This window comes from Elgaria multicarinata, chromosome 12, assembly GCF_023053635.1.
Source record: "Elgaria multicarinata webbii isolate HBS135686 ecotype San Diego chromosome 12, rElgMul1.1.pri, whole genome shotgun sequence".
NCBI classification, from domain to species: Eukaryota; Metazoa; Chordata; class Lepidosauria; order Squamata; family Anguidae; genus Elgaria; species Elgaria multicarinata.
In genome coordinates this window covers 4,442,693-4,470,011 of record NC_086182.1, presented here as the reverse complement: position 1 = coordinate 4,470,011, position 27,319 = coordinate 4,442,693, and the positions used below count along the sequence as shown (strand labels likewise).

General features: G+C 47.1%; 1 protein-coding gene across 1 annotated transcript; it reads right to left on the bottom strand.

The window, feature by feature from the left end:
* Positions 1 to 659: 659 nt before the first annotated feature.
* On the bottom strand, positions 660 to 26,882 carry LGI3 (leucine rich repeat LGI family member 3). Its single transcript, XM_063139425.1, has 8 exons — positions 26,668 to 26,882; positions 20,351 to 20,422; positions 17,044 to 17,115; positions 15,977 to 16,048; positions 13,382 to 13,453; positions 11,603 to 11,772; positions 3,396 to 3,560; positions 660 to 1,492 (listed from the first exon to the last, which is right to left on the bottom strand). The coding sequence occupies exons 1-8, from the start codon at positions 26,880 to 26,882 to the stop codon at positions 675 to 677; spliced, it is 1,656 nt and encodes a 551-aa protein (XP_062995495.1). The 3' UTR covers positions 660 to 674.
* Positions 26,883 to 27,319: the final 437 nt, after the last annotated feature.

The following is a 27,319-nucleotide window of genomic DNA, read 5'->3' as shown; positions in this document are numbered from 1 at the left end:
AAGTCAGATTTTATGAGGTCTCCTAAGAAACAGGAAGCACAACTGCAGGGGAGACAAGAGAATGATGATTCGATGACAGTGTTGTGTTGATGATGCCTTGTAAAAGTGAGTGAAAAACAAGGGGCAATTCTAGAGTAAACATCAATTGTGGAAGTACCCTGGAAACATTATGTGGCTAAAAGAAATTGTCCCGTGGGGTGTCGACACATGCACTCTCAAGGGGGCATCTCAGAAAGGCATTTGCACGAGTGCCAAGTTGTCGAATGAGTTGTTAGTGGGTGTGCATGTGGGTGCATGCAGTTGTTCCAGTGCTCAAAATTTGGCAGCAAGATTTTAGTTTCAACCAAGAAACTAGTCTATATTGTATGGACATAGAGGCGAGATCTAGGAGTGTCCAAGTCAATAGAGGAGGGTGAGTATATGTATATATATTAGGTCCCTTTCTTACTCTGTAGAAAGCCTGCGCATCGCACATCATAAAGGGCCTGGGTCTACCTTTAGCGTGGAGGGAAGAATGCACAAGTGAAGGGAGTTCAGGGGTCAGAGAGTAAAGCAGCCTTGCTCCAAGTGATTACAGTGCTCAGGTGCCGTTTACGCAGGAGGCACCTCCAGTGGAAGAATGGGTGGGGTGTGGCAGGGTGGGGTGTGTAGAGGGGGGCAATTACCCAGCCACCCTACAAGCTGAGGTCTACCACAATATGCTTGTAAACCAGTGTGTTTCCCTTGAAGCTAGGTGCCAGCAGGATGCTCATGTCCTCTAACGGGATGGGGCGAAAAGCTCTTGGGGCTTGGACAGAGAGTTCCTGGAACTTCACGAACTTCTGCTTCTGTTCATCCCAGAGATAGATGTGGGTAAAGGAGAAGTCACTGCCCAGGGCCATGTACTGATGCTGAGATACTTGGAAAGGCTCCATCACCATGGACCCACGGGAGGGCAAGGTCTGCACCTCCGTGAAACGCAGCCCCTCCCACTTGACCACCTTGGAGTCGCCAATGTAGCGGCTCAGGCACAAGTAGTTGTCCCGCTTTATCCGGAAATGCTTGACCATCTGCACGTCCATCACTTCTGCCACGTCGCCCAGGTGGACAAACTGCTTCTGCGAGCGATTCCACTGGTAGATGATGGGCGCCTGGGAGCTGCTGGAGATGATAAGCCGGGGCTTGCCGTCAATCTCCACGTACTCCACGTCAGTATCTCGATGCCACGAGTGCAGGTCCTGGTGGGAGTAGAAGCCGTTCTGGTTCCAGCGGTAGAGGCTGGTGGAGCCGGCTTTGGAGCTGTCTGCAATGACGAAGAACCAGTCGCCTTCAATCTGGAAGGCCTCGATGTCGTTGGGTTTGCGGATCTTCTGGCTGTCAATGTCTTGGATCTTGATGAACTTGTCAATGTTGGTGTCCCAGCGGTAGATATAGGAGCCGCCAAAGAGCTGGGCCACCACGACGTACAGCTGGGACTCGGCCACAATCGGCTTACAGTACACAGCCGAGTGAGCTGGAATAGAGCAAAGCGAAGTGTCAGCACAGAAAAAGCAAACTCCCTGCAGCTCCTGTGCAAACACACGCTCTCCCCCAATCTGAATGGATGCTGACATCCATTCTGGTCTTCTCCTCCTATAAAACACACTGGCAACTTTTGCTTAAATAATATGCAAACACTGAGCCCCGGCACCTTTGAAGCCATCATCAAGAAGAGACGCAGCATCTATCTGGGTATGACTCTTGGGTGGGGGGCAGGGGATGCCCTAAGCACCGCCCCATAGTGGTGCCCCCTCGGCCCTTCCACAGCCTAGCTAGCAAGTCATTAAGACTCAATAAGTGCTGAAGGTGAAATAAGACATTAAAAACTCGGGTTTTCTTCAAGGCCGTCCCCCACACCAGAACACACAACTATATTAAATATAAACTGTTTTTTATTATATTTATTTAACGCTAAATAGCAGCAGGCAATATAAGCCAATTACTTACTTATAACTAGGGCAACAGGAAAAAAATACAAATTTTCATCACTGTTTTATGCATTTTTTAATAAAACTGTTATAAGGGGGGAAATGCAAATGCAAAAATTTATTGAAAACGGTTTTTATCTGGAATTCCTTAAAATTAGATGGCTACAGCTACGGTGCTCTGTGGTGCCCCCCCCCCTTGCTCTGTGGGCCCTGAGCACATGCTGATATTGCTTAAAGGTGAATCCAGGGCTGGTGGGAGGGAAGGGTCAGGTTCCACTGTGGAGCCATCAGAAATCTGTGCAAAATATTGAACAACTAATGCAAATAATTGTAAGAAAACAAGAAGGTAACGTTAACAACATTAAAGAAATGCATTCACTGTGTGTGTGAATCATCCCTTTGGCTTCACATGCATTGAACACTGTTAATTCAAGAGCAGGTTTGCCACTTGCTGAATAACTGAGTTGCGGCCACCAATTTTCTTCTATACTTCAAAGGGCTAAAGAGTGGCCAGAGCAGAGTGCCAAGAGACTTGGCTATGAATCAGGAGGGCCCTGGCCCATATCTCATCTCTGCCATGAACTCTCTAAGTAGCCTTAGGCAAGGAACCCTCTCTCAGCCTCAGTCCTTCCATCTGCCAAATGGGAAAAATAGTCCTGATCTACCTTAAAAGGCTATTGCAGGTGGGAGCACTTTGAACACTCAAAATCTATCTCTAAGTGCTTAAATATGATTAAAGATTTGCTTTGAGACAGAGACAGAGACAGAGCCTCCCACACTAGAGGCCTTCAAGAGGCAGCTGGACAACCATCTGTCAAGTATGCTTTAGGGTAGATCCCTGCATTGAGCGGGGGGTTGGACTCGATGGCCTTGTAGGCCCCTTCCAACTTTGCTATTCTATGATGAGAGAGAGAGAGAGAGAGAGGGAGAGAGAGAGAGAGAGAGAGAGAGAGAGAGAAATAAAAATTCAGGGCAGAAGTCTGAAATATCCAGGATGGGCAGAGCCTACATGTGGCTATAGCTCTGAGTAGAACAAGGAGAGTGTTTGAGCATAGGCAGAGTGCTTCCTCCTTATTACAGAATTGCCGCAGCTGTTCTCATCCTTGGGCTTCCCAGGTCAGAAAGTGAGAGCTGTGTTTCCAACAAGGTAGAATCCACCCCCAGCGTCTCTCTCTCCGAAAACACCAGCCACTGCGGAGGTATACTCAATGTACGCATGCAACAAGAGCACATTTGTTTGCTTATTGTAGATATAAACACACCCGGGAGCAGGGTGAATCATGGCTACCTGCACATTCTATGGCGAACGTTGCCTGTCTCATCACAGGCTGTGCGAATTGGCCCTTATATGTACTGCATTTCTCGTACCTTTCTCCTCATGCTGAGGATTGGCTGCATGACCCTATTGGCTGCCCCATTGTATAAGACTGAACATCGGTTGCTCCTTACCAGGGATGCGGTCAAAGTCCCTCAGCTTGCGCTCGACATAGTCCCACTTGAGGATGGCACAGCTGCTGGAGCTTGGCTGGGCCAAAGCCACGTAGAGGTCACTGGAATACATGAAGGGCTCCGCAGACACAGACTGGAAAGGCAGGACTTGATGCACCACAAAATCTGATACGAGGAAGAACCAGAGAGACATTGTGCATCCCAACGGGATTCTGATGGTCACTCATAAAGCCTTAACCGGCTTGAGACCTGAAGGACCACCTCACATCATATGAGACTGCCCAAACGCTATGGTCATCCTTGAACCAGCCTCTAGGTCCCCTCACCATCTGAAGTTAGATGAGTGGTCACCAGGTGTTAATCCAGCACTGAAAGGGTTATTGCCAACAGAAGATTGACAGGGCTACTTCAAGCTGCTTCAAGCTACCACAAACTGCCTCAAATGACAAATCATGGGTTTGGTCTTGAGATGTCTGCATAGTCTAATAGAGAGTTGTGGGGAAAACCTGCAAGAAGCTCCCCTAAAAGACTCCATATATGTCTATCTGAGAGGCCCCCTGGCCCATGTGCAAGAAGATCCCAAACTTGTATTCTTATAACAACGAATGTGATGGCATTTAATACCCCTGAATTGAAGACTGTGACATTTAATTAAAAGTTGGCCCTGAAAAAATAGCTTCCAAGGTCACAGCGAGTGGTTTAATACTTGGCAGCTACTGATAAGGAGATAAGATAAGAAGACTAGAAGCTCCATCACATCTACTTTTTTTCCTGGTATGCATTCGCAATTTCCACCTCCGTTTCATTGGCAGGTCAAGCGCTGGTCATTTTCATGCGCCTGCGTTCTTGCGCTATTTCGCCTTGTTTACCTTTTCACCTGCACCTGCTCCCACTTCCTGGTAACGCCACTGCACTCGCCCTCCCCCGCCCCTTTTCCTCCCCCCTCCAGTTCTTTGGTTCTTGTAGTTGATGGACATTGTGATGGACGTGGGCACCTCCCCTCCCCCTGCTCTGGTTTTCTAATCTAGTGTTTTAACGATTTAGTGTTTGATCGCTGAAAAGCCATTTCTGCCTTTCGAGGGGGAGAAAGAGCAATCAGAGAGCAACGAGGGGAGGGTTGGAGCAGCGGAAGTACGTACGAATGACTCAGCACAAGCCTGGTCATTCAAGCAACTCAGCATGCCCTCCTCTTCCATCAGCAAGACCGCCTTTCAACACAGACACCCCCAAGAAGGGAGGGTCTGTGACATAGTGCGAGGCCAGCAATACACGGGGACAGTAGGGCGGTTTTATCCCACCTGGAGAAAAAATGCTGCACTTTCCCCACCCTAGGAAAACATGGGAAATGGAGGGGAAGGGGCGAGAAGACTGCAGGACAGTGACAACGTCATATGAGTGTCGCAGGGCAAAATGGTAAGCAAGGCAGATGAAAGTACGATAAAACGCGGGTGTGATCGAGCCCTAGGTTTGACGCATGCTCAGATGCTGAGTCTGAGCAAAGACTGTGTGATCGAGCTCATGCTGCCCACAAGCTACGATAAGGGGTCCTGGCAACCTCCTTCCTCAATGCCTATTATTTTGGAAGATCAACAATGGCTGGGAGGAGGTGTAGATGACTGTGAGATGACCAAAGATGACCATGAGTTCAAAGAAGATGCATCGAGATGTATCCTATGTGAACCGCTCAGAGAGCTTCGGCTATAGGGCGGTATACAGATGATGATGATGATGATGATGATGATGATGATGATGATGATGATGAACATGTCAATCAAGATAACACAACCAGATGGAAGAATTTCAAGGAATTTTCAAATAAGTTAAAATTAACCCCTTAATACTTTGAGGAGTATGCCAGAATTGTGTGGATATAAAACATGAGATAGTTGGGGGATAAGTAGACACCTCACTTCTGATTGGTGGATGGGTAGTCTCATCACCTATGCACCTCATTTTTAATTGGAAGATGGCAGTCTCACCACTCACTGAGGACCCCATCTATGCCAAGTGATGGTGGTGAGAGCTTTCTTCACTTTGCTTTATTTCACTTAGATAACTATGGCTCTCTTCAACACTCAGGGCACAATCCTATATATGTTTAGACAAAAAAACCCAAAAAACTCTTATAACTCAATCCTCAGGCAACCATGTGGGAGTTGTAGGACTTCTTTCTGTCTAAATGTGCATAGAATTGCACTGCTAGGCCCTCAGATAACTTTAACCCCTTGTTTTCTAGTGTTAGGCCTTAAAATAATTTCTGAAGAGAGGATTTAGCCTCCTTTCTGAAGACGGGACTTGGAATTATTTCTAAACTTAAAACCAAACTTGGTTGACCCTTTTAACCCCAAATTTAATTAGCCTTGTAAGTGCTATTAACCTTCACATGTGCAAAAGAATTTAGCAATGTTTTAGCTTACATTGATGTGGTGTTCAGTAGGAACCCAAGGAGAAGTTAGAAAAGCTAACATGTTTTAGTTTAGCTTTAAAATGCAAGAAGCAAGCAGGAGGAGGATGCAGAGGGCCAGGAGTCAAACAGCAATGCCAGTTTTGTAATCCTGCAAACCCTTTAGTTAATCTGGAGTTTATGTATCACATTCCTGTCCCCTGCTGATAATGAAATCTCAAAGAAGCTTCCAAATTATGCTCATGTAACCACCAAGCTAGTTTTATTTTATAATTTGATGTTGTGCGGACTTTATACTGTTAGTTTTACCCTACCCTGTGCCTGCTTACCCTACCCTGTGCCTGTTGGCATTCTCTTCCCCTCCTTATTGTTTTACTATGATTTTATTAGATTGTAAGCCTATGCGGCAGGGCTTTGCTATTTACTGTTTTACTGTGTACAGCACCATGTACATTGATGGTGCTATATAAATAAATAATAATAATAATAACAATAACAATAACAATAACAATAACAATAACAATAACAATAACAATAACAATAACAATAATAATAATAATAATAATAATAATAATAAATGATGCATTTAATGTATTTCAGTTTACTTCTGAGTCTGTGATGAGGTTTGTCTGTTTGAACCTGACCTTGTTACCCACTGGGGTGTCTTGAACCCAATTGGTATCAGTCCTGAACCTAAACAGAACTTACTTAACACCAGGGGGACAGGGACTTGTTGGTCATGGCATCCTGTTTACAGAATGCCCACTCCAAGGAAGCTCACCTTACACCAGGCACAGACATTGTTCAAACTTCTTTCTTTCTTTCTAGTTTCCCCAGGCTTTGCAGCATGTAGTATAAGCTGCTTTAATAGTTGAGTTTATCTGCTCTGCTGAATTTTATTTTCTGCTCTGCTAATTTTATGTTTGTAGTGATTTTACATATTTATTGTTTTTAGCTTTTTATTTATCTGTTTAAAGCATTCATACATTGTCTACCCTACTGAGATTTCATGGGAGTATACAATTTCACAGTAAGTCAGTTATAACCAATTAAATATAAAAATCCTGTAAGCAAAACTGAAAGCATCACATAATTTCATTCTGAATGGCAGCAGAGAAACTTTCCAATCCAAATACTTGAACCAGCTGACAGTTTCCTTGCCATATCTGAAGCACCAAGGCTTTCACACTAAAGGCAAGCTCTGCCATTTGGGATTCATTTTCAAACATTTCAAAAAAGACTATCACATTTTTATAAACTTCAGTGGCACAAGCTGCTAAAATCATGCAATTTAACACTATCCACACAGCTAGTGTTTTTTCCCTGCTGACAGTTTTGGTAAAAGAAAAAAGTTGCCTGCAAAATTTCTTTCTGCCATGCAGATTTTAAAGCACAACTGGGGCTCGTCTATAGAGCTTGTTTACCCCAACTTAAATGTGCATATTCATGTTTTAGGACACATGACGCAGCCGTCCATTCACCATAGAGCCAGGTTTTTAATGCGATAATGCGCATCTTTGCATTTGCGATTTACTGCAACTTTTAGACCACGTCCGCGTTTGCACTGCATTATGGTTATGTGTGTTTGGGGGAATGAAACTGCATTTTGACATGTGGGTGGAGCTTTGAGGGTAGGAAAATGTGATCAGCTGATTTCCCAGTTTCCCACCAATCGGCTGCCTTGTTCCTTCGCACCAGTTTTAGTTTGAATTCTCTTATTCTGCAGAGCTCCGCAGAGAAATCTACTTAAAACTTTTTATTTATTTATTGCATTTCTATACCACCCAATAGCAGAAGCTCTCTGGGCGGTTCACAAAAACAAAGAGGGGGAAACAGGCAGCCAGAGTAAGGAGACATATTCTGCTGCCTAGTTCCTTTCCCTCTGCTGCCTTGTTCCTTTCCCTCTGCTGCCTTGTTCCTTTCCTTCTGCTGCCTCGTTCCTTTCCCCCCTCTCAGTTTGTCTGTTAAATGAATCTGTGGAGCGCCACATATAAAATTTATAGCTTCGCTCCTCTCTCCCCCATAGCTTCGTATATGTGATAATGCACATGTGCACATAACTCACTATAAAAAAATAAATTCAGGAAATAAATCGCTGTTGCTGCTGCAGTGTGACGCTCTTTACCTACATTCGAATCAACGAAAATTCAGGTTTATATTTAATGAGGAGCAATCTCGTCATCATATAGACGGGGGCCAGGCATGCCAGGAAATAAAACTGGCAACTGTAACCCTGAGCACCAGAGGGTGGTGTGTTTTTTTTGGTAGAATATGTTTCCAAATTAGAAATTTGCTTTTCCCATGAAAAAGAGAAAGGAAAGACAAGAAGAGACTCTGAAATCCAAATTAATGCCAGCTATCAGGTTGTTGTCCTAATCCCAGAGCTCTGATCCTTATATGCCCTGTCAAATTTACAAATTTTTATTCATGGCTACCCTGAATGGGTTTTAGCCGAACACATATTATCACACATTATTACATAAAAATTAAAATGAGCCGAACTCTGTACAGCAATTACTCCCATCAGCACACATCTTCTACACTAAACACATCCTAATTTCTCATTGTACTCTGTATATCTATGGTATATCTATTATTTACAATCATCCACCTGTACGTGTTCCTTCCTAATTTTTGCAGCTCTTACTGCAAAATAGGCCAAATTCAGTAGGGTCGATTTCTCTGCCGTTAGTAGGTAGCCTAATTTCGCTTGGTCTGTTAAATGCACCATAAGGGCCAAATACCTAGCAAAATATTTATTCCTAGGGCTATTGTATAATCTGCAGTATAATATATAGTAGGGGTGTGCACAGACCCCCCGCTCCGCTTCACTTGCAGATCCGCCATTTTCCGGATCGGGCCGCTCCGCCCCGCCCCCGCTCCGCCCACTTCCGCTCCGCTCCGCCCGGAGCTCCGGATCCGGATCCGGAGCTCCGTTTCCCCCCCCCATAGGCTTGCATTGAAAGCTAAAAAATTATACAACTTTTTTTCTGTTCAAGTTAGAAACCTCATGTTTGGCACCATGACACCTCATGGGGATATACACACGCATGCCAAGTTTCAAAGCAATCCCATCATCCCCTGATTTTTGGCGAATTTTTGAAAATCGGGCACCCCACACACAACATCCCTGCAAGGTGGGCAGGGGAGGAGGGAGGGAAGGCAGGCAGGCATGCAGCTGGCATTTCTGGGGGCATAAGGAAGTGAGCCAAGGATAAGCCAGTAATGCATATAAAATGGAATAAATCAATCAATAAACAAAGGAGGGGTGGAATTAAAAGCAGCAGTGTTGCTCAATAAACAACAAGAAGAACTTTTTTTTAAAGGCTATATCTGTCTTTTACCAGCAATAGGGGGACGTGCCCGGGGGAGGGGGAAGTAGCTGCCAGTTCAAGACACTGACAGCCACAGCTCTGAGAAGAAGTAAAACGCTCACTTCGACTCAGAACAGGCATTGCTCCACCACTGAAAAGTGACCATTCACTTCAACTCATGATAGGCATTGCTCCACCGTTTTACTCTCTTTGGAAGGCTCTAATGGCCTTCCAGTGCAGGAGAGAGTGGGGGCACGTCCATGATGAGATGCCCTAGGGGAGCTCATCCCCTTGCACCACATCGATTCAGTTGTTCCCCAAGGTTAGGGTGGGGAGCAGTGCTGTGTTTCTATCTCTTATTCTTGGCTTAGTATATGATTTCAGGTTGTGTTTGTGCATTTGGTGGGGCTACTGTGTTAAAAAACACGGGGAAAAGCCCGTTCAGATGAAGAAAGAGAAGTTTCCCAGAATCCCAAGTTACCTGTTTTGCCTATGCCCTCCTCCAACTTTGGGATCATCATGACCGGGAGCTGACTCTGCCCCTCAGCCCTTTGAAAAAGGTATTTTTCCCGCCGATTTTTTAAAAACGTCTAGCCCGCGACCCGTACGATGCAGAAAGTTGAGAGTGGTCTCAAAATGACCCCCATCCACGACTCTCTGTGCACAAGAATTTTCAGAACGATAGCTTAAACCCCCCCCAGTTATCCCCGATTCTTTCCCTCAATGCAATCCTATGGGCGAAAAGCCGAAAACGCAGTTTGAGCCGCGCGGTTGACCCGATTTTCACAAAAATATAGCCCGCGACCCAGACAACGCAGAAAGTTGAGAGTGGTCTCAAAATGACCCCCATCCATGACTCTCTGTGCACAAGAATTTCCAGAATGATAGCTTCAAAAACAACGTAGTTATGCGCGATTATTTGCCGCAATGCAATCCTATGGCGAAATGTTTTCAAGATGGCGACCGGAGCGCTCCGCCTGAACTCGGAGCTCCGAAAAATGGGCGCTTCTCTTTGCCTTGCTTCTAGGGGGTCCGCGATCCACTCCTACTCCGCCTCTGGGTAAGGCGGAGCAGGCCAATCCGCTACTGCTTCTACGCTCCTAATCGGAGCGGAGCACATCCCTAATATATAGTGAACGGAGTCCTCCACCTATTGTTCTCCACAACAGCAAATTCTTTGATCTCTGCATATATTATTAAATCTTCCTTCTCTAAAATTTGTCTGCATGGTCTGCATTCTCAGGCTTGTAAGAGCTTTACGCAAGACTGGATTCGTAATTTCAGTTAGGTATTTTTCTTCTCTATGCTTTAATTTTATGAAAGGATAAATATTGGAGAATTTGGAAGCTTTAATTGCATTTAATATCAAGTTTACCAAAGTAATTCCTCAATGTTTGTCTAATCGCCATGCGTTGTTGGTCTATATTTCCTTCTAATATCGTTTTAGGATCTATTCCAAATTGTCTTAGCTTGGCTTCACACCTTTCTATCCAGTTGCCACGTGAGGGGTATTTTCTCTGATCTTTCACCACCAGCTTAACTAGGTTATTTATTGATGTTTTCATTTTGAGGTAATAAAAAAACATGTTCCTCCAGATGGCGTACTCTATTGGGAGCATCCCAACTTCCGCCCTCATATAACAAATGGGTGTGTCAGGGGGAAGACCCAACAATAGCTGTAGGAATTTATTTTGGACCACCTCAAGTTGCTTCAGATTATCGTTGGCCCAAATTTCTGCCCCGTAGAATAACTGCGGCAAAACCTTTGCCGCAAACACTTTACATGCTGGGGCTGTCATTTGTCCTCCTCTTATTCTGGTGAATTTTAACACTGTCTGCATTGATCTATTTGCTTTCAATTTTATTGCCTCCATATGATTCGTCCATGCACCATTTTGTTTAAAAAATATACCTAAGTAGTTAAATTGATTTGTTTGTTCCAGACGGTGTCCATTTAATGTCCATTTATGTATTTGTGGGCTTCTCCCAAAAACCATTACTTTTGTCTTCTGATAGTTAATGGTTAGTAATTCCTTCCTACAAATCTCACCAAATGCTTTGAGTGATCTTCGCATACCCACTAGGTTTTCTGATAATAATACCATATCGTCTGCGTATAATAAAATGTTCAGTTTTCTTGAACCTACTGCCACAGGGAAATGCTGTTTATTTACTAATTCGCCAATGATATTATTTACATATATATTAAATAGACTTGGAGCTAGCAAGCAACCTTGTCTAACCCCTAAAGATGTTTCTATTTCATTGGATAATTGTCCACCTCTACCTACTCTTACCCGCATGGAGGTATTTGAGTAGAGATTTTTTATCAGCCATAAAAGGCGCCTGACCATTCCGAGTTGCCAAAGCTTATACCATAAACAATCCCTGTCAATACTATCAAAAGCTGATGTTAAATCTATAAATGCCCTGTCTTCCTCGTGCCATCCCTTTCCCCAGAAGGGCCTGCAAATACCAGCCATTCCTACCTGTGGTGACACAGTCAAAATCCTTGAGTGGAAGTTCCCGGATCTTTTGGCCTTGGTACTGAGGGGGTGCGCCACAGAAAACGGCCGGTACACTTGTGTTGGTGCTCTCCATCCATTCTACCAACCACTTGATATTGCAGTCGCAGGTCAAAGAATTGCCCCGGAGGTCTCTGTTTGGGGGAGAGAATTCAGGAACGATCACCCAAGCAGTGGAATCCTTCCCCTCGATGCTAAAGGCAAAGTGATGCCATCCCCAAGCAAGTCCTGAAAGTCTGGATTGTATCTGGTCAAGAGGGCAGGGCTCCTGCAGCTTTAACTGTCGGGATGAAGAGGGAATTTCTCCAGGTGCTGCATGCATACAAGTGACACCTGCTGAAGTTCCCCTTTCTATACGTTAAAGATACAAGAGCCCTGCCCTCCTTTCCATAGGGTCACCCCTCCTGAACCGGCCCTCGCTAGTTTAACCAGCAAACAGAGGGAGTTTTTTGTTTTGCATGAACTTAGACTTTGGATTACCCTGGTAGGTAGTTGGAAAGGCTCTATTTACCATAATTCAGTCTTTTAATGTCAATGCAATTTGTTTAGCAAATATTTAAATGATAAAATAACCCACTTGGAGCACAATCCAGTCAAACTTTGAACTTGTACTACATTTTTAAAGCCTAGGCATTATATGCCCCCAAAGGGTACATGAATGTGTATCAGGGCCATGGGGCTGTGCACGCATGCTGTCCCCATCCCCATTTCCACTTTCTCATTTAGCAGAGAAGTCTGAAAGGGGCTTCTACTCATGAGAAGACACCTCTGGGCGATTGGGAGCAGAGCGATGGTGATAGTGTGCAGAGGGGGGGTCTACTTGTGTTCAAGTGAACATGAGCAGAAGGCCCCGTCACTCCTTCCATTCAACAGAGGGAGGTCAGAGAGTGAAGGGGTGCAGCACAGAGGGCTGGGGTTTGGAGCCCACACTTACACCCCCAATGTCTTTCCATGCATTGATGCCAGAACAGGATAGTCACTGATTTCAGTAGGACTGTGCTTAAATCTCTCCTGTTGCCTCAGATGAAATTCATTTACATTTATCATAGAATCATAGAATAGTAGAGTTGGAAGGGGCCTATAAGGCCATCAAGTCCAACTCCCTGCTCAATGCAGGAATCTTGGTGATTTTATTTAAGTGGCTCCATTCTGCTTGGTTCACCCATCTAAGTTTTCGAGTGTCATCAGACAAGCGTTTTATCGCACACTCGTTACTGTCCACCCACGGTTTTTTGTGGGTCCTTTAGACAATGCAGTGCATCTCCCGCTCCTTCTGGCCTTTGTTCCATGAGTAAATCCAATTCTTTATTTGTTTGTTTGTTTGAAACAAAATGTGCCGTCATTTCCTGCTGTATACAGGGAAAGCCGCGCAATAAAAACGCCCACTGAATGGGCCACGTGGTCGTTGTTTACTTCCTCTTTCTTCCCCTGTGTGAAGAAAGAGGAAGCATCATGGGACAGAAGCAGGGAGAAAAGCGACGGTAAGGAAACGTGATTTTCCCCATCTGGTGACGCTGCTCCCCAAGCCCTTCACATTCATTGCTTAGAGTGCAATGAATCGCTGAATACAACCTACATAGAGTCGGTCTGTTTTAGCAAAATTTGTTGTAAATTCCCATGACCCTGCAGAACGCCGTGGGCTAATATGGATAGATGGATCTCAGTCACAGTTCGAATTCCAACAGAAAAAAGGAAAAGAAGAGTGAGATGAATTACTAGCACCCAAATAAGATGAAGCCTTACAGGTCACTCAGGATTTCCAAGGGCTTCAGGAGGTCTCTGGGCAGCGTCTGCAGGTTGTTGTTGGCCAAAGAGCTGAAACAAAAAAAGAAAAGAAAAGGGAAGTTGGGTTGTGCCAGACGTTCCGCTGTTTTTACGTTTGGGTCGAAATCAGTGATTGCAGGGAGATGACAGCAGTATGTCCCAGTGGAGGCGGTGAATCTGGTCCGGGTTTCAGTCAGAACCAGCCAGAACACTAAAGGAGCTCTCCAAGGTGGAAAGTGCGCAGAAAATGACCACTAAAGTGATATCTCCCCTATGAGGGGAGGTTACAACAGCTCGGATGATTTAGCTTGGGGGAAAAGAAGCTGCGGGGAGACGTGATGGAGGTGTACTAAATTATGCTCAGTGTGGAGAATGTGGACAGGGAGACGTTTTTACTCCCTTTCTCATAATACTAGAACCCAATGGGGTCATCTCATGATTGGTGGGAGATTCAGGACAGATAAAAGGAACGACTTCCTCACACAGCGCAGAGTCAAATTATGTTATTCACTATCTCAAGATGTGGTGATGGCCACCCATTCGGATGGCTTTAAAAGGGGGTTGGATAAAGTCCTGAAGGAAAAAGCTAGCAATGGCTACTAGCCTTGATGGCTATGTGCTACCTCCAATATCAAAGGCAGTACACCTATATACACCAGTAGCTGGGGAACATGGGTGAGAGAGTGCTGTTACACCATGTCCTTCTTGTGGGTCCCTGGTCAACAGCTGGTTGACACAATGTGAACGGAGTGCTGATTGGACCCTTGGTCAGATCCAGCAGGGCTCTTCTTATGTTCATAAGGTGCTTGGGTAGGTCTTTTAGAATTCTGACTGGTTCTGACTGAAAGCAGGAACAGATTCACTGTCCCCACTGACCTCAAAGCCACCAGCCTCCACTGGTATATCCTGAAAAACCCATAGATGTATAAATGTGCATCCCCACCCCCACCCCCGGGCAAAGATGTTTACTGCCATTGTCCCCCTAACTGAGGAGTGGGCCACCTGGAGCCCAAGGAAGTAGCCCTCAGCCTGATATGCAGGTGGCAAGGGAGGGAAACATGAGGGGAAAGGGTGTGACAGAGAGGGAGGGAAGGAGACAGAGAAAGGGGGTGCATAAGAGAGAAAGGGGTGCCCTGCTCACTTTTGCCTTCATCTCCACCCAGTGCCAACAGATGAACCCTGAGGCAACGAGACCCTTAATTGACCAAAGTCCTCCCTGCCCTAATCTTTTGCTCTTTTTCTTCTGAGTTAAGGCTTCAGGGGTCATGCAGTAAACACAATGACATCATGGCTGTGTGCCATCATAGCCAATCCAACTTGGCTACATGTTGATGTCATATGGTGTAAACGCAAACAATTGAGTGTGAATGTTTCCCCTTCTGCAACAGCTCCTGAAAAATGGCCCACAAGGGAGCAGCTTCTGCTGCTGAGCCCCCAGCCCTTCTTCTGAAGGAGAGATTGCCCTTCCCAAATGACTGGCAGGCAGGACGGTCTCCACGTCTAGACTAAATGAAGCTCCCAGGCAGAGAGGCTGATGCCCACTGGGACAGATACACACGTTCGTTGCTGCAAACCTTAAGACCAAAGACTACCAAGCGATATTCAATTCAATATCTGGATTCTTCAACATGTGGGCACCAGGTCTCTCCACGGACATTTCTTGCTCTACTGATGCCACTTTGATTGGTTAAATATGGGCCTTTTCTCCCCTGCCCCGCCCGGCCCACCAAATTCTGCACCTTGGTAGCCAGAATTCCACACCAAGTAAAGCTGGATTCTGCAAACTGCAACAAATGCTATGCAAATTAAGGAAATAAAAGGAAATGGGCATAATATTCTTACAGTGAATAGTCAAAGGAGGGCACTGCTGTGTGGGTGGACTGTGCCATCCATGCAGGCACTGCATGACCCAGCTCTCACTGGGCAGGGCTCTGCGGGCAGAGGGGGTGCATTGTCTCTGTGCTCATGGGGAAGAAATACACAACTCCTCCAGAGCTTTTTGCAATACTCACGTCTTGCCTCGAGATACCCCCTCTTCTGCCATGAGGACACTTACAGGTAGGCAAGCACAGATTTTGCAAAAATTCATTCTGTCTGCATTTCATGGGTTGTCAGGTGCCTTTTTCATTCCATCATCCGTTCATTAATGGGACTGGGGTTTTCCCCCCAATTTCCCAAATTGTGCAAATTCGCACTTGCAAATATACTCTACATCTCCCCCCACCCCACCCCCAATGTGCATTTTCATGCTTTAGCCTAGGGGGGGATTGCAATTTTTGGTTGGTGTTTTCTTTTTGTTTTTTAAATTTTACATATTTTTCTATGACTAAATTCCAGAAAGTAAAAAAACAACAACTGATAGCCACTTTGGTGCAGAATCCGTGGGTCGGATTCACAGAAATCCAATCTATCATTTGTTTCTGTTGGGGATTTCTCCAACATCCCAGCTTGCAGGTCTGTTGCCAGCTCCCAGAGGTGCGCCAGCTATCTTAGGGTCTAAGGAGCTCACAAGGCACCACTTTCTCCCGTCCTGCATGAGATGCGCAGTGCGCTTAGGTGCACATGAGAACTCACAGGTGCGTCAGGGACTTGAGCCCGCGGAAGGTGTTTTTCGACAGAGACTGGATGTCGTTGTTCTCTATGAACCTGAGGGCAAAGAACAAGACACGCTCTCTGATGTTGTTTGAGGAATCTCTGTTGTGTGGGAGTCAAGAAATCTCTTAGCCACCACCCCACACCTCTGCCCCATGGACATATGTGCTTTGCCCATATTCCAAGACTTCCAGACAGGGCCCTGGCTCTATTTCTCCCACCCTGCAATTTCCCTCTAAGGCCCACCCTGCTTCTCTTCTGCACCACCTTTTTCCTAGCGTGACTGACCGGCTTTACGGCTTCTCCTTGGCTTACGGCCCTCCCTCTCCACTTGGCAATGGCAGTATTTCACACAGACACTCGTTTTGGGCATGATGAAGCAGAGAGGCAGTGGATACCTAGGGTAAAAGCCGGGGTGCCCAGGACTGCGCTCACACAGACCTAACGTACTTAAGACAATGTCGCAACCATCTACTAGGGTGGCCATGTGTCCTTCTTTACAGAAGACTGTCCTCTATTTGAAAGCATCCTCTGTTTGAAGGGCTGCCATGTCCAATTCCAATTTAAAGATACAGAACCATAAGAACTCGTCCACAGTCTTCACCTGGGCAGCAGACTGATCAGGCAGTCCCACAGCTCACCTGGCCACCGTCTTCCCCACTAGGGTGAAATGGGCTGTATTTCTAATTAAATTATAGTAATAATTTCTAAATTTCCATCTATACAAATACATGAGCATGTGCATCTTTTTGGACGACCTATAGCTGGCTGCTTTACATACTCAGTACAAATGTCCCACCCAACTGACAGCTGGGCTGGCCTTGCTTTAACACAAAAGCAGCAGCACATCTGGCCTGCCTGTCCCCATTCTCTCTTTCCGCAAGCTTTGTCCCCACAATCCCTCTGTACTCTGTCTCTGACTGGGGGCAGGAGAAAGGTTTCCAGTGGTCCATCCGTCAGGGATGCTTTAAGGTGGATCCCTGTGAGCAGGGGGTTGGACTCGATGGCCTTCTAGGCCCCTTCCCACTCTACGGTTCTATGACCCGTACAGGTACTGCAGGTGTGAGAGTCCCATGAAGGCATTGTCCCCGATCAAGGAGAACTTGTTGGAGTTCAACAAACTGAAAAGAAAAAAAAAGACAAAGATGTTAAGGCTGGCAAGACGGGCTTCCTAACAGGCACTGTAAATTCTAGAAGTACTTTGTTTAATATTTCCTGGGTAGTTCTGGGAGATTGCTTTTGCTTTACCCTCAAGGTCTGACTGACTGACAGGCCTAAAAGTAAGGATTTAAAATATTTATGATCTAACACTGAAAAACAAAGGAGCAAAAAGCAGCAAGAATTAACAGAAAACATCAGCAATAAAACTACAAAGGCAGCCGTGTGTAACGCACATTGCAATAATCCAGACGCATTGTAACTAAGGCATGTGTCACCATGGCTAGGTTTGCATTCTCCAGGAAGAGGCGTAGTTGGCACATCAGTCTCAACTGAGCAAAGGCACTCCTGGCGACAGATGAGTCCTGGGCATCAAGGCCAAAGCCAGGTCCAGAAGACACCGCCCCCCAAACTATGAACCTGCATTTCAAAGGGGAGTGCTGCTCTATTTAATGCCATTTGAACCCCAATCCCTGGGCCAACTCTACTGACTTGACTGGATTAAGTTCCGATTGCTTAGCCCACATCCAGTTCATTGCCACCTCCACATCCTCACTGGAATGGGATGGAAAGGAGATGTAGTGTCATCGACATATTGGTGGCATGGAACCCCAAACCCTAAATGACCTCCCCCCAGTGGTTTCAATTGAATAGCATCTTAAATAGCATGGGGGATGAGATGAAGTCCTGAAGCACACTATAGGCCCATGGCCAAGGCATCAAAGAGGCATCCTCCAGCACCACCTGTTGAAAGTGGCCTCCCAGATAGGACGGGAGCCATCATAACATCATGCCCCCAGGTCCCATCACAGTGAGCTGTCCCAAAGGGATAACCTGGTCAATGGCACCAAAAAGATCAGAGGTCCAGTGGAGTCAACATGGGCTCATTCACCCTATCCAGTTTCTAGTGTAGCTCATTCCCCAGTGTGACCATTTTTGTGAACCCCCAGAGAGCTTTGGCTATTGGGCAGTATAAAAATGTAATAAATAAAATAAAAATAAATAATTTTTGTCCCAAAACCAGGATTAAGGACAATAGAAATGGATCTATCTTAGCCTCTTCCAATCTGGTGTCTTCCAGATGTGTTGGACTGCAGCTCCCATCATTCCCAGATAGCGGGCCAACACATCTGGAAAGCACTAGGTTGGGGGAGGCTGTCCTATATAACGTGTCTCATCCATGTAACCCTGGAGCACATGCCCAAAAATGGGACACTTGAGACTAGTCAAAAATTCGCCAATACTGTGGATTAAAGGAGGGGGTTTCCAAAGCAGAGCTCCCATGTAGATGGCATCACCCTGTGATGTTTCACTGTTTTATGCCATTTATCTGTTATGTAAATGCTGTTTGGACTTCATATGATAAGGCTGGTAAGTAGTTAATTCTGTTGGGAGGGGGAGTGAGCGGATGGAATGTTGGAGTGAATGCTGATTGGCTATTGGATTTGAGTGTGTGAGGGTGAATGACAATTGAAGTCAGTTGGTAGTTAGTAGTTGAGGAGAGAGTCGGGGTTAGTCTGCTGTAGAGGATAGAACAGTGTAGGGTCTGCATTTTATTGTTTTGGGAATAAGAAGGAGCAGGAGGTGTAAGATTAAAACTTCAGAGGGTAGAGTAGGCAAAGAATACAAGACATCTTTATTGTAACAACTAAATACTGAAACAAATGAAACCATAAGCTTGATAAAATGTGTGACCTTACTTCTTGAGGGAATCTACACGTCGTTGTGAGGGCGCTTGCGTGCGCCCCCAGTGCACCCCCACAACGACTGTGGAGACGGAGAAAGAAGAGACGGAGGAAGAGGCGGAGGAGGAGGAGGCTGGGAACCGGCTGCCTCCTTCCCACCGCTGCCGCCGCCAGCCTCCTGCTGCCGGGCTAAGAGCCACCTGGGTGGCTCTTAGCCCGGCAGCAGGAGGCCGGCGGGGGGGGGGGGGGCGGCGGTGGCGAGGACGCGGTCGGTTCCCCAGCCGCCGCCTCCTCCGCCTCTTCCTCCGTCTCTTCTTTCTCTGTCTACACAGTCGTTGTGGTGGCGCACTGGGGGCGCACGCAAGCGCCCTCACAACGACGCGTAGATTCCCTCCTTGTTAAATAAAAGTTATTTTGTTTCACCCTGGATTGGATTCTTTAAGTACCTGAGGTAAGTTACTGATTTATATGGTGGCAGAGGCAAAGTAGAAGGTGAATAAAAGGTGCACAAAGTGCCAGGCTGATTGCTGTGATTGCTCCGACAAGGGGGTCGGAGAATCACAGACCCAGTGCAAGAGTAAAAGGTGGTGCCCAGAGGGGGCCACAAAACGGAAAAACAATCCTCAGAGTGGGCAGCCGCATACCGGTTGGAATCCTTTAAAGAGAAAGGTAAAAAGGAGTCTCAAGGTGAGCGGGTCGTGACACGGACCTCCAAGAGTCCAATCCACATCCTCCGGCTCTGCAAATTGAAACCCATCCAATTTAAGTGGAGCAGCACCCACCAGTGGTGGATCGGCCGGTACTGCTCTAACTGCAGCTTCTCAGTTGGAATTGAGATGAGCAACTTTATCTACAAAGAGCCTAGCAAAGTGGCCCCCATGGGCTACCCAACAACCCTTCCCTCCAGCTTGTGGCCTGAGGTGTAAAAAGCCCTCTGGCTACCTGGAACAGCTCTGTTGAGGACTCTGAGAGGATGAACAAGCAAGATGTCTTTGTCACCATCATGGCCACAGAATAGGGTCTAATATGAGCTTTAGCTCATGCTCAATCGGATTAGTACCAAATCTTCAACACTCTTTCATGGCCACTGGCCTCTCTGTTTTCTTTGTCCTGCCCTGCGCCCGGTCGAGGCTGGTGGCTCCGATGTCAGTGGGGTGCTGAATTCGCTCCAGGTTTCAGCCAGAACCAGTCAGAACTCTAAAGGTGCTCTCCAAGTTACAAGAGTTCTGACTGGTTCTGGCTGAAACCCAGAGCAGCTTCACTGCCCCACTGACATTACTGCCACCCCCTGCTATTGCCTGTGCCAATGGGATTTTCCCCAAAGCACGGACTTTCTGCCTTTCCTCCACCCCCTGCTTTTTCGGGGCTGCAAAAGCCAATGTGCCGTGGCTGTAGTGTCCAAGGCAGCCACTCCGTCGTTAAAGGCCTTGAGCAAAGTACTACTGACAACTTGGCAATCCGCTCTCCTCCCCGAGACAACAGTACAGCTAGACAGACGGCTAGATGAACGTACAGGAACTGCAGGAACGGGAGGTGAGCGAAGGCGGCTTCTTTGATTTCGCTGAAGGCTGCATTTATCAGGGTCCTGCAGGAGAGGAGATGTAAAGAGAGACGCTCAGAGATATTCTGGCAGAAGGAGGTGTTTGAGCTGGCTGAAAAGTCCTTAGCTCTGAAGCCCACAGAAGTTCAAGGCTAGCATGTAACAACCTGGCCTATGCAAGAACATGGATACCTAGAGAGTTGCTGTAGCATAGCATGAAGTGCTGGGGTTGTGTAGGGCAGGGACGGCAAGAAGATAAACCTTCCGCTATTGTGGACATCAACTCCCAGAAGCCTCTGGCCAATATGGCCAATGGTCAGGAAGGCTGGGAGATGAAGTCCAAAACATCTGGAGAGCTACCTTCTGCCCACCTCTAGAGTAGGATGTATTGGCATTAGAAACATATTGTTACAAGCTAACACCCCAAAATCTCTAAGTGTTCAGAACCACACAACTGTGTGAATGAGGTAACTGGAGACTTGCTGGCATTTTGTAATATTTGTATTAATTTACAAATACATAGATTGAGCATAAAGGCTCACAGCTTAAACCCACTCACACATTCCTCCCCCACCAGCATCGTGGGATGCTTGCAGAGAGCAAGAGGGGATCTACACGTCGTTGTGAGGGCGCTTGCATGCGCCCCCAGTGCGCCCCCAAAGCAACTGTGTAGATCCTACCCTAAGAGGTGGAGGAGGAGGCGGCTGGGGAATCCGGCCGCGTCCTTGCAGCCGCCGCCCACCTCCCCGCTGGCCTCCTGCTGCCGGCGAAAGAGCCACCTGGGTCAGAGAGCTTCTTCCGCTCTCCGCCCCGCCTTCTTCCGTCGAGTGACTCTTTCGCCGGCAGCAGGAGGCCGGTGGGGAGGTGGGCGGCGGTGGCGGCAGCAGCGGCAGCAAGGACGCGGCCGGATTCCCCATCCGCCTCCTCCTCCGCCTCTTCCTCTGCCTCTTAGGGCAGGATCTACACAGTCGCTTTGGGGGCGCACTGCAGGCGCACGCAAGCGCCTTCAGTACGCAGTGTAGATCCCCTCCAAGTCTCAGTGTGCCTTTTTCAATCCTACACCAACTGCAGGCTTATCCTTTTAGTTCCTACTTACAAACTGACCAGGTTTGCACAATCCCCAAGAGTCAAACAAGCCACCCTGGCTTGTTTAAGCCTCAGCACATGCCGGCGTATGCAGGACACGATCCCCGTAATTACCCACCCAGGAGTGGCTTCTTGTGTCATCTCAACCTGGGCAGCCTGGCTTGCTGGAGGGGGAAACAACCCTCAAACAACCCAGGGGCTGTTGTTGACTGGCAAACGCTGAGAACTGCAGGAGCTGCTTCTGTCTAAACATGCAGAGGGTGGCACCCTAAGTGTCTTATCTACACCAGCCTTCTTCTCAGTTTCGAGGGCAACAGTTTGGGACGACTGCTCTATGCTCTAGACTTCAACTGACCTCACTGTGTCACTCCCTTGTTCCAGGGATCCTTCAGAATTAATTATACGTAGGTAAAGCGTTATTGTTTCAACCAGTGGTTACAACCAGCATAGTAAAAGCAATGCTAAAACAAATCATGCATTCTGCAAGGTCAGAAATTTTCAGAATGGGGATTACTAACAGAGTAAGTGGTTGTTCTTTAGGGGAAGGAAGCTATGGCCCTCGAAGAGGTATAATAAAACTGATGTGCCTGTTATATTTGAGGGCATCAGATTTCGGTCTCCTTCACTGGCTACGTGAGAACTGCCAAACTGTGCAATTTTGCTAGCTAATAGCCACCAGCCCTCAAAAGCCACGAACGTTTACATAAACAGCCATCTTTAAACTATCAATGGCTATTAAAGAAATATCTATAGCTATTTGCAATCCAGAATACTAGAGAAAAGTCATTGCCTTGCTTTATGTAAGTGTTCTCTCTCGGTCCAGTCCCGCCTCATTCTACCACCCTGAGATCTCTCTCTCTCTTTTGAACTGAGCACTGCTGAAGAATTACAACTTCCACGCAGTCCCTTGGAAGAGAGGATGTATTTAAAGATCTCTCCATTTGCTGTGATTAATGAAGGCTGGTTGGAAAAGGGCTCAGAAAGCACTTAAACAAATCAATGCGGGCTTCAGCATTGGCCCGCAGACAAAGCAGCCCAGGAGAAATCGTTGGGAAACAGCAGCGTGTGCCCCAGAAAGTCCCAGTGGGATTAAGCTTGGGGGAAGGGGTGAGTGAGGGGTTGCCACAATTCACAGCTTAAACAAGGGGGAAATCCACAAAGGGCTTTTCTGAATGTGGTGGCTCAGAGACTTTGCAAGTTGTGTGGTTCCCCCCTGCTTCTGTGCCGTTGTGTGTGGTTGAGAAGTCATCATGCTGTTGTGAAAATAGGGTGACCATATGGAAAGGAGGACCAGGCTCCTGTATCTTTAACACTTGCATAGAAAAGGGGATTTCAGCAGGTGTCATTGGTATATAGGGAGAACCTGGTGAAATTCCCTCTTCATCACAACAGCTAAAGGTGCTGGAGCTATACTAGAGTGACCAGATTTAAAAGAGGGCAGGGCTACTGCAGCTTTAACTGTTGTGATGGAGAGGAAATTTCACCAGGTTCTTCATATATACAAATGACACCTGCTGAAATTTCCTTTTCAATACAACTGTTAAAGATACAGGAGCCCTGTCCTCCTTTTCATACGGTCACCCTATGCGAAAGAGCACACCTGCACAACAGATGCATTTTGGCCATGTATTGCTGCCAAGCCAGGTGTTTGCCTCACACATAAACTGCCCTCAGCAATTCCTGAGCTTTTTGCATTCCTGCAGGGGGGGGGGGCATCCAGCGCCATGAGTAAGCTGTGTGGCCCTTATCCCAAGAGATCTGTGGGTGTTTTGTGCAAAAGGAGCACATTTTGATTGTGCAAAAATCTAGAGACGGTATTCCTCTTGACTTAAGGATGCTTAGAGTCCAATTTAAACAATACTTATTGATTTGATTTGTACCCTACCCTTTCTACCAAGTAAAATGGCACTCAAGGCAGCTTACAATCAGAAATAAAACTGGATTAAAACAATACTAAAACGCATGCACTAACATAAAAACACAACAGTAACAGAATAACAACAGCACCCAACCAACCATCCCACTTACACACCAAAGCCCTGCGTGAATAAAAAAACCTTTGCCTTTGCTGATCCCTCGGCAGCAGCAGAGGCTGGTGGCTCTGCGATTAGTGTGGCAATGAATCTGCTCCAGGTTTCAGTCAGAACTCTAAAAGAGTTAGAGCTTGGGTAGCTCCTTTCGAGTTCTGACCGGTTCTGACTGATATCTGGAGCGGATTCCCTTCCCAACTGACAGCGGAGCCACCAGCTTTCACTGGCCTACCCTCCAGCAAAGAAGAGCCCACCACCTACTGAGGAAATCAGTTCCTAATGTTCAGCCAAAGTCTGCCTCCTCATAATTCCCACCGTTGGCTCCGGTCCTGCCCTTGGGGGCAACGGAGAACAGTCTTCTGTTCTTCCACCTGACAGCCCCTCAGATACATTGGAAAATGCTACAGCGTCCCTCCTTCATCTTCTGTTTTCCTGATTGAACATACCCAGCTCTTTCACCTGCTCTGGTGTAGGCCTTGGTTTCTAGACCTCTCACCGTCATTGTGTACCTCCGCACACCTGAGCCAGGCAACGTACGTGGCCCCGAATCATATCCACATTCAGTGATCATCGCAAGCGTCGTTCAGAAGCATACAAGCTGCCCAAGGATATGCTTGAAGGTTTGCTGTGCTATCTTAGCTCCCCGACTTTGCTTTCATTTTCTTGGTATTCCTTACAACAGCCCTCAAAGGTAGGCTAATTAGGGTGACCATATAGAAAGGAGGACAGGGCTTGTGTATCTTTAACAGTTGTGTAGAAAAGGGAATTTCATCAGGTGTCATTTGCCTGCATGCAGCACTTGGTGAAATTGCCTCTTCATCACAACAGTTAAAGCGGCAGGAGCCCTGCCCTCTTTTGTATCTGGACACTGCTTCAGCTTTAACTGTTGTGATGAAGCAGGATTTTCACCAGGTGCTGCATGCAGGCAAATGACACCTGCTGAAATTCCCTTTTCTACACAACTTTTTCTGCACAACTGTTAAGGATACACAAGCCTTGTCCTCCTTTCCCTAGCTAAAATTCTTTTCCCCATCTTGCAAAGTGGGGAGGAGACAATTAGGGCTGAGAGAGAACTATGTGGCTGAAAGCCACAAAAAACTGCTGAATACAGTTTGAATACAGGACTTCCCAGCTTGCATGCTCACACTGGAGAAAGAAATAATTTTCAGGAGAGTCAGCGGTGGTGTCGCAGAGCCACTGTTGCCCTGTAGCACGAATGCTGTCTTTTCCCCTGTGCCTCTATTGCCTCTAATCAACCAGGTCTTGCAGATTTCTGTAGTGCTTGAAGTGTAGAGTAATCAAGCAATGTACATGCATGTGTGAACCAGCCCTATGCAACAGAACACCTACATAAGCACAGGTTTCACCAATGCCACCCAAGTACACTTTGGCATTTGACATATCCGGCATATGCAAGTTATATTCATGACAAACTCCCCCCCCCTCCCAATCATAATGTCTAGAAACGTTTTTATTTAAAAATAAATAAAGGAAAGGAAAATTGAAATTTTGGGGATGCTGAATTTGTTGCCATGTACCAGATTCGGTATTTACGTGGGCAATACCACACTGCTCCAATGTTTCACTGCCACACGTGTTATGCTTGGTTCTTGCACCCTGGCAAGAAGTTGCAATATATAAAGCTCAAGACTTTCCATCTATCTAAAAACATGGTGATAAAGTATGCACAGGGTCCGGATCTACACTACTGCTTTAAAGTGCTATAAAACTGTTATAAAGCGCTTTGAAGCAGTAGTGTAGATCCGGCAGGGGTTTATCAGCTGGAGGTTTCAGGTCCAAAGCTGCTCTCTCAAGGATCTTTCTTTCTTTCTTTCTTTCTTTCTTTCTTTCTTTCTTTCTTATACTGCCCGATAGCTGAGGCTTTCTGAGCAGTTCACCATTAAAACCATAAAATGCAACAGACTGAAACAGAGAGAGCTTTAAAAATTTAAAAATACCATGTAAATCCAAAATAAACCCATCAGCAGTTACAGAGAAAACGTGTGTAAAAAGGTGTCTTTTCAGGAGGCGTTTAAAGGAAGTTACATGAGCTACACACACACACACACACACACACACACACATATCGCACGGTTGTCAACCAAGTTGCAAGAGAGGTATCAGAGAGTGTGCAATGAAGTTTACAAACAGTGCACTTTTGGGGGGGCTGGGGGGGCGGGGTCTGACTCACCAATCACCTTCTTTGAAGTAGGGCCCCCATAAACCTAACTGCTCTCATGCATTGGGGAGAAAAGGTAGGGTGCTCATAACAGGGGGACAGGGCTCCTGTATCTTTAACAGTTGTGATGAAGAGGGAATTTCAGCAGGTGTCATTGGTATGCATGCAGCACCTGGTGTAATGCCCTCTTCATCACAACAGGAGCCCTGCCCTCTTTTGTATCTGGTCACTCTAGCTAAAGAGAGCAGGGCTCCTGCAGTTTTATCTGTTGTGATGAAGAGGGAATTTCACCAGGTGTTGCTGAAATCCCCTTTTCTATTCGACTGCTGAAGATACAGGAGCCCTGGCCTTTTTTCCATATGGTCACCCTAAGAACAGGTAGGTTCAGACATGCACGTTCAGCACCTGATCAGTGGGACTTCCAGCTTGCACTGAGCTATCACCTCCGATGCAGCTGAGCTTTTCAGAGGAGTCAGTAAACCTTCGCAGCATCGAAGGCAGAGAAGCCAAGAGACAGGAAGAAACGGCGCGCTTTGGCTGTAACTGCCTGTTCGGACCAAGCCAACCAACGGCTCGCATGTGGACACAGAGTTGTGCTGGAACATCATGTGCTGTCCAGCTGCTCTTTTCACTCAAGATGCTCTATGTAACCTGGACGCAAACTCCCCATTACCCAGCTGGGATGTCACACCCGAAAAAGGGCTTCCTCCCGGCCACATGAGGACCTGTGCTGTGTGGCTCTGATTCTCGGGCGAAGGGTTTCATCCCGTTTTGCAGACCTTTGATGCTCTCAATGCTGGACTGCCCCCCCCCCCCCCCGGCCTCTCGGTCTAACCCCATTTCTCCAGCTGCAAACTCCAGAGACTGACTTCTCAGCTTAGTTCACCAGTTTTGCTCCTTAAAGGCTACAGTCACATCCCTTCTCACATCACACGCACACCAGGACACACTCAGACCGCCTTAAGCCTTCGGGGGAGCCCAAATTTGACACTTACAGTGAAATGACATCGCGGGGCAGGTTCTTGGGGATCACCTTGGAGTCCACACAGAAGGCCGTGTCTCTGGTGCAGGAGCAGCTGGGCGGGCAGGGCGGAGGCCTGGGGGCTCTCCGGCAGGCGGTGGGCAACCACAGGCAGGCCAGGCCCAGCAGGCAGAGGAGGAGAAGCCGGTCCCTGGACAAAGCTTTCCCTTGCTGCTGCGACTCAGCCATGGCCCTTCCCTGGCCTCGCTCCTTTCCCGGGGAAGAACCGGCCCTCCAAGTGCTGGCGGAATTCCCCCAGAGAGGGCCTGCAGCTGTAGCTGTCGCAGAGGCGACACCTGTGCCCTGCACCTCCCTAGAAGGTGCCCTCTCCTCCTGCCTCCTCCTGTGCCTCCGGCCTCCTTGCCAGCTGCTTCCGCGGTGTGTTTTCAAGCGGCTGCCGAAGCCAGACTGGCAGGCAGGTTGATGGAGATGTCAGCTCTGCAGAAAGCTTCCCTCCTCCGCCTGACGTGCGGGTGGGGGAGCGAGAGAGCACAAGCACCAAGTGATGCGCGGGGATGGAGGGAGGAGGAGGAGGAGGAGGAGGAGGAGGAGGAGGAGAGCATTGCTAGGGATGCAGCCATGGGGACTGTCACAAGGGCGGGGACGAAACAAAAGGCAGGCTGCAC